Source organism: Diospyros lotus, chromosome 9 (genome assembly GCF_014633365.1).
Source record: "Diospyros lotus cultivar Yz01 chromosome 9, ASM1463336v1, whole genome shotgun sequence".
Taxonomy (NCBI): Eukaryota; Viridiplantae; Streptophyta; class Magnoliopsida; order Ericales; family Ebenaceae; genus Diospyros; species Diospyros lotus.
The window spans coordinates 19050653-19057812 of record NC_068346.1 but is presented as its reverse complement, the minus strand read 5'-3'; the positions used below and the strand labels follow the sequence as shown (position 1 = coordinate 19057812).

Below are 7160 nucleotides of genomic sequence, written 5' to 3'. Positions count from 1 at the left end.
AGAGAACTTCTTGCTTTATGGACCCAGTTCAGAAGTGACCACCAACGCTATAGTCTTGGGAATCTGACTAAAAACGACCCTGTTTGCCAATCTATAAGAAAATTGGATGGGAAGCTTATCCCCACTTCATAGAAAGTGTTTAAGCCGTTTCTGGACGTAAAACCAGAGGAAGATGTGAGCCACAATCACAACTACTTATATATACGCAAGATTTTTGTTTGTATTTATTTCTTGTTGAATTGTTGTATAGCTACTTTTGATCTCCAAACTTCTTTTCAGGACATACAAAAGAAACAAACATGGAAGGGCAGTTCGTTCGTCAAATTAAAACCATATGTGTACTTTGTGGCTCTCAACTTGGGAGTGATATTTGTTACGCACTTGCAGCGAACGAACTTGGTAAAAAATTAGGAGAGAAAAAAATTAATTTGGTATATGGAGGGGGAAGTCGTGGATTGAATGGTTATGTTTCACAAGCTGTACATCTTGGAAATTCATCTGTGGTAGGTATAATGCCAATCCCTTTAGCTGAACCACATATTTCCGGGATTACACGCGGTCAACTTATAGAAACGACTTCTATGTCTGAGCGCATGGCTTGTAAGATTTATCAGTCAGATGCCTTCATTGCTTTACCAGGAGGTTTTGGAACACTTGAAGAAATCTTTTGTATAATCTCCTGGGCCAAGAGTAATCTCCATACCAAACCCATTGGACTTTTAAATGTTAACCATTTTTTCGATGGGTTACTCTCTTTTCTTGATCAGGCTGTGGACCAACAGTTCATTTCTCGTTCAGCAAGAAAGATTCTCATTTCTGCATCCACCATTGATAAGCTGTTAGAGAAATTACATGCTTATGTTCCACAGTACGATCCTCATGAGCCTCGGATAGACTGGTCTAAGGCAATTAGTAACAAGCGCCCAAGGGGTCCGATTAATTTAGATTTATCACTGTGAGAAATGCTCTTTATTAAGATGGTTGAGTAAGGAGTACTTTTTGTACTCTTGAGACGCATCTAGTTATTGTACAACTTGCAGGATTTTTTTGGTTGTGTTCTTGAAAAAAAAAAAAAAAAACAAAAAAAAAACAAAAAAACAAAACTGTGGAATGTTGTTAGCAAAGTCTTTGATAAGATGGCTGAGTAAGGAGTACTTTTTGTACTCTTGAGACGCATTTTGCTTATCTTATGACTTGCATGAAATTTTTATTTTGGTGTGAAAATATAAATATATATCTATATGGTGTGCTCATTTGTTGTTTAAGTTTTAGCAGTTCACAGCAAATCTATGGACTTGTGGAGTTACAGGTATTCCTAACAACCCTGATTTATTACTGCAATTCAAGTTGGGGGGTGTAAGGTCTAGTCATGAATCATCTGGTTTATATTTAACTGTGAGTTTGTAATTACTAGTTTGTAGTCTTGTGGGAATTGATTGTCTTTATCTACTCTTATAAAAAAATAAAAAAAAAATTATGTGTTTTAAATAATGCTATTCCTAAAGCTTTGAAGTTATGCACTGATAGCCGGCTAAGTTTGCAATACGAAACATGAATGCATTGATTTCTTATTTGAAAACGTATATGCATTAGAATAAGTAATTTGCATTCATCGGGGATTCAAAATTTAAAAATTAGTTATCGGTCATAAAGTCAAAGGTAACAGTAATTAGCTGATTAGTACACTGTATGATCTCTCAACAAAAGTGGAGACTATTACCCAAGTGAGTGTTTGAGCCTAATAACCGTTAATTCTGAGTGAAATAACACTTACTCTAAATATGCTTTATTGTTTATCTTATCTTTTCAATGGCTTCAAAACATCAATTCGCATTGAATGTCTAGTATGATAACGGATAAGTTTGACTGGTTTCAAACTCTGAATTAGATGACTGAGTATCATCGTTTTGTAGAAGCATGATAGGGGGATCAATTTCTTTCATTTTGAGCTTATTAAACCTTTTTCTTTCTTTAAATTAACCTCCTTTGGTAGTCCTTTTGAGCCATTTGTAGTACAACTTTCTTCGCTACCTTCGTTTTACCCAAAACAATATGAATTTTGACCAACCTGGTGTGTTTTTGGGAATTAATCTGTCTATCTATTTTCATATTTAAAGAGAAAGAAAAAGAGAAAAAGAGAGAAAAAAAAAAAAAAGAGAAAAAAAAAAAAAGAAAAGAAAAAAAAAAAGTGAAAAAAAAAATGGGGCAACTTCTCTTAGCTATTCAGCATAACTGCTTAAAAAAAAAAAAAAAATCCCGACACACACACTTTCCATAATCTACCTTTTCTTTGACAACCCGTATTAACCTCATAGCCCCATTACAACCCAGTCTGGTCCCATTTTATGCTATAAATCATGTGATCTCAGAATTCGAGTTTGGAGTAGGGAATCATGTTTAAATTCAGAAGTTACTCATCTAGAGCATTATTCCAATCATGAAGCTATGTCAATTTCCTTGTTCTTTCATGAAAATACGTTCCTTGTATTTGGGATGGCACCGAGTTTTGAACTTGTTCTGCATTTACTCTTATAACGGTGCACCCCTTTGTGTGTACACCTGAGGAATCCTTTTTATTGGAGAGAAAATCCATAGTGAGATTTGAAGTCAAAACTTCGAGGGAGTAAGTCTGTGTGTTGGTTATCCTAATTTCCATTCCTGAGATTGTATGACCTTTAACCAAAAATCTGATTTAGAATGCTAAATTATTTATTTAATTTTATGCATTTCGGTTTCGAATTTGAAATTTTTACATTCATACAGTTATTGTGAATAAAGTTTGGTAGGTGTATAATCTGATTGCTAAGGGACTAGCAATGTTTAAGTTGGGGGGTATGATTAGTGGTTAATTTTATAAAAATTTTGTTATAATTATACCCTTCTTTTGATCTTAAAAATAGTTTAAATTAGATATTAATATATATTTTATGGTTATATGCAAGTTTAAATTGAAAAATGAATGAAATGAAATTTTAAAGTAAAATTTAATAATAATAATAATAATATATAAAATTATATATAATACATATACATCATTATGTGCATGCATGTAATATATATATAATATAATATAATATATATATGTGCCATGTGTAATACATATATATAATATATAATTTCTTAATAACATTAAATTATTTTTATTTTTATTTTTTAGGCATGAAGATTTAAAGTCCATGAAGACATCAAATCCATGAAGAAATCAAACCCATGAAGAAATCAAGCCCATGAAGATTTAAAGTCCATGAAGACATCAAATCCATGAAGAATTCAAGCCCATGAAGAATTAAGGCCCAATTTGAGCAACCCATGGAAGATATTATTTGGAGAAGGCCCAAGGATTATTTTTAATCCTAATAAAGATTAAAAAACCAATTTATAGAAATCTATTTTTATTTTTTATGTGAGAGCTTTATTAGGTATGTTTTTTAGCTAAAATCCATTTAACTATTAGGTGGATATTATAGCTAAAATCCATTTAACTTTATGAGTGCTTTATTAGGTATGTATTTTAGCTAAAATCCATTTAATATTAGGTGTGTATTATAGCTAAAATCCATTTAACTTTAAGTGTGTGAGTGCCCATTAGATATAATTATGTCTAATTGAATAATTGAAATTGTGTGGTTTGTATTGCATCTTGTGGCCTATAAATAGCTCACTTGATTGCATTTGTAAGGGTGATTATTATTCTTGAATCAAAGTTTAGTTATTTCCTTAGAATTCTCTCTTTGAGAATTGCTTTTGTTCTCTCTCATTTTCTTTAGTATTTTCTCTTGTGATCTTACTTTCTTCCTTTCTTCCTTTCTTCTTTTAAATTCTTATGTCATTTATTATTACTTTATTATTCACCGCCTAAATGGACGGTTAGTTTATGCCTTTAAATTCTTGCAATTTTAATTCTTGTCATTTAATTGTTCACCGCCTAAATGGACGGTTAGTTTATGCCTTTAAATTCTTGCAATTTTAATTCTTGTATTTTAATTATCTACCGCCTAAATGGCCGGTTAGTTTCTTCTATTTTAATTCCTGTCATTTAAATTCTGTTATTTAAATTATGTCATTTAAATTGTTGTCAATTAATTTAATAGAGATGAGTAGCTAAATCTAATCTTGGGTTAAGGCAAGGACAGTGTCTAACGCCAATGATTCCCAAAGAAAGCTACGCTTTAAATGAGTAACATTGGTTTAAACTTCAATATGAGTTTGTTTTGATTATTGAAAAATCACTAGGTTTGGATTGGAGCGTAAACCTAACTTAGAGCTTTCATGTCACGCATGAGAGTTACTAGAACTGGAAACGCTATCATACCCAAACCCGGATGATTAATTTAGTTGTTTTGTGTATTAATTGTAATTAAATTTATGGTAGTTTTTTAAATTAGAATCCCGCATATCATGTATGGGGATTGCTTAAACTAAAGCTATCATTATCTTTAATTGCATTTAATAACAAATCCTCATATATGAAATTAAATTAATGTTGCTAATCTTTTATGCTAATATTTGGGAATCAACGGGTTGGCACTGAAATTGTCTTAACTCAAGTACTTTCCAATTTCATATTCTCACGTTTAGTATTTATTTCAACTTCTATCTTGCTTTATTTTCTAGTATTTGTTATCTAAAAAATTATAAAAAATCATGTTATCAATCCATCTAAATGCGTGTGTGTGTGTGTGACATTCTTTTTCTTTTGCCATAAATAAATCTCTCAGTGGACGACCTGGACTTATCCAGAAAGTATAAATTTAAATTTGGACTACAACTGCACTCGTACACTGACGAGTATAAACCTCTCGCCTAAATAAATAAAAAAAATATAAAATTTTTATTGTGTTTTGTTTTGTGTTTTAAATGCAGGGTGAGAGTGCAGTCACCTCTTCTAACCGTCTCAGTTAAGAAAATAACATTAGAATGGTAACCCTTCGACTCATTCTCTCTAGATACCCCTAGGTTAAGTAAAATCCATATTTGATAAAGCTCGAGGCATACCTCTCCTTTTCCTCAAAGCACACCTAGGAGAGTCAGTATTCTTTAACCGTTATAGCTTGAATGGCATTAGTGTCGAGCTCTTTGAGCCAACAAGCAAGTTCCTTAACCTGTCTCCTCGTCTCCTGGAGTTGAGTCTGTGAGTCATTCCTTTCTTCTAGGGCATGGTTGAGCTCAAAAATCACTGAGGCATTGGCATCCTTGAGTTCCACCTTAACCCCCTGTTGTTTCCTAAGCTCACCCTTCAGCCGCTCTACTTTGTTCTTCGGGGAGTCCCTCTCTCCCTTTACCTTCTCAGCATCCTGGTTGAGACGTTGGGCTTGGTCCCTACTGTCTTCCAAGTCTTAGACCTTGTGCTCCAAATGCCTTTGCCTATCTCTAAGGCGTAGAAAATCTTGGATCATTTTGTCCCCATCTGCCTCGACTTTGGCTAAGTTTGCCTGAGCATTCTCCTTCACAATAACTTATCGTTGGATTCCCTGCCAATCAAGCCAAAAGTCCTAATATTAGCGACCATAATGAAAAGGAGGAAAAGTACCAACAAACATTTGAAATGTTTCATACCTCAACCAAGTATTTCCCTGCTATGTTTAGTTGTTCCTGAGTGCTCCTCGAGTAATTTGGTTCATCACGTGGCATTACTGTGGCATAGATTAGTCTTGCCCCAATGCCTAGCTCCTTTATAGAGTTTGTATCCAAAAGTCCAAGGCGTACCTGGAATTCACCCCCCTTCAGCCACTAATGACGTAAAGGCACCTCTCCTTGATGGATTGAGCCTATGTCAGGAAATAGGGGCAGGTGTCTCGTAGACTCTAATTCCATCTCTCTTTGTTCTAGGTGCTCTATTGGTTATGGAAAGGGAAGGTTGCACACGACACAATTCTGGTTGTGGTACCTCTCCAATTCAACCTGTGCCTCAACCTCTTCCTCGCCACCCTAGCGACCCTGGCATCTTCCAAAGTGGACTGCATACTTGGGTTCAATGGTGATGGCGGTGATGGTATTTCTCCCTCCTCGACATATCTGCTTGAAGGTTGGGGAGATGGTGGAAGATTCAGTGAGGGAAAGTCGAAGAAGTCGTCAGAAATAGGATCTAGGGCCTCCCTCGTCGTGCTCATTCCATCTTCGTCTACCCTAGCCCTTTTGTTCCTCCGAGCCAAGAAAACCTCCTATTCTTCAATATCCTCAAAATGAGGAGGGGCCTGGGTGAAGGATCAAAAACGAGGATACAAAAGCATGCAACGGAAGCGTTTTAATCAAAAACGATCCTCGTATTGATTAGAATCTAAGAGACTTACTTTTACGGCGGATTACCGGTCAGAATGGGGCGATAGGGGCAAGATGCGCGGTAGCTTCTTCGCGTGGTGGAGACGACGGCTGTCCTGCTATCCTTCGGCTCCTTCGCATCAGAACTTCGAGGCTTTCTTTCGATCTTCCGAAATATGACTCGAACTCGTGGCCTTTCTTCGGTGAAGAAGAATGAAAAACAACTTGGATGAAAAAACAAATAATGAGAGAATATATAGGGAGAACCCTAGGGTTAAAACCCTAGTGGGCCAAACCCTAATGAGCCAAGATCATTTAATTAATTTTCTAATTGGGTTAGCCCAATTAATTAATTAAAACCCTAATGAACTATTATTTTATTCTAGCCCAATTAATTATGGACCATTCTGAATAAAATAATTCTCTCTCAATGTAATTCATCCAACAAGCCAAATGTATTAAAAAATACAAGAGTTACATCGAGCTACCCCGGGGACCAAAAGACAAATTATTCACGGCTACTAAAATGACCAAAATATCCCTGCTACCTAGTAGCTATATTTTGTCATTCTAAGTGTTCCAACTATCACCATATGGTAACACTGACCCCACGAATAATTTTGCATATGCCATGTCTTTGACCTACTAGTGTAATGATGAAAATACCCCTCTGCGTAACACCCATCATTTAGAAAGGAATAATGTACTAACACCTTTCTAAATGACTTCTACCATCCTTAGATCACTAGTCCAATAATCCGTGACTACTCGAATGTACTTGCTTATCACTGGGAGCTACCCAGAAGCACACACTCTTAAGTCACGTTCCCAGGGCCCTGGATTATTCGATTATTCTTGGACAATCACAAGGGGGTGAATCACAGAAACTATCTTGTATTAGT

The 7160-nt window shown here is 35.2% G+C and overlaps 1 protein-coding gene across 1 annotated transcript; it reads left to right on the top strand.

The window, feature by feature from the left end:
- The first annotated feature begins 299 nt into the window (after positions 1-299).
- On the top strand, positions 300-6186 carry LOC127809285 (probable cytokinin riboside 5'-monophosphate phosphoribohydrolase LOGL10). Its single transcript, XM_052348050.1, has 2 exons — positions 300-953; positions 5830-6186. The coding sequence occupies exons 1-2, from the start codon at positions 300-302 to the stop codon at positions 6184-6186; spliced, it is 1011 nt and encodes a 336-aa protein (XP_052204010.1).
- Positions 6187-7160: the final 974 nt, after the last annotated feature.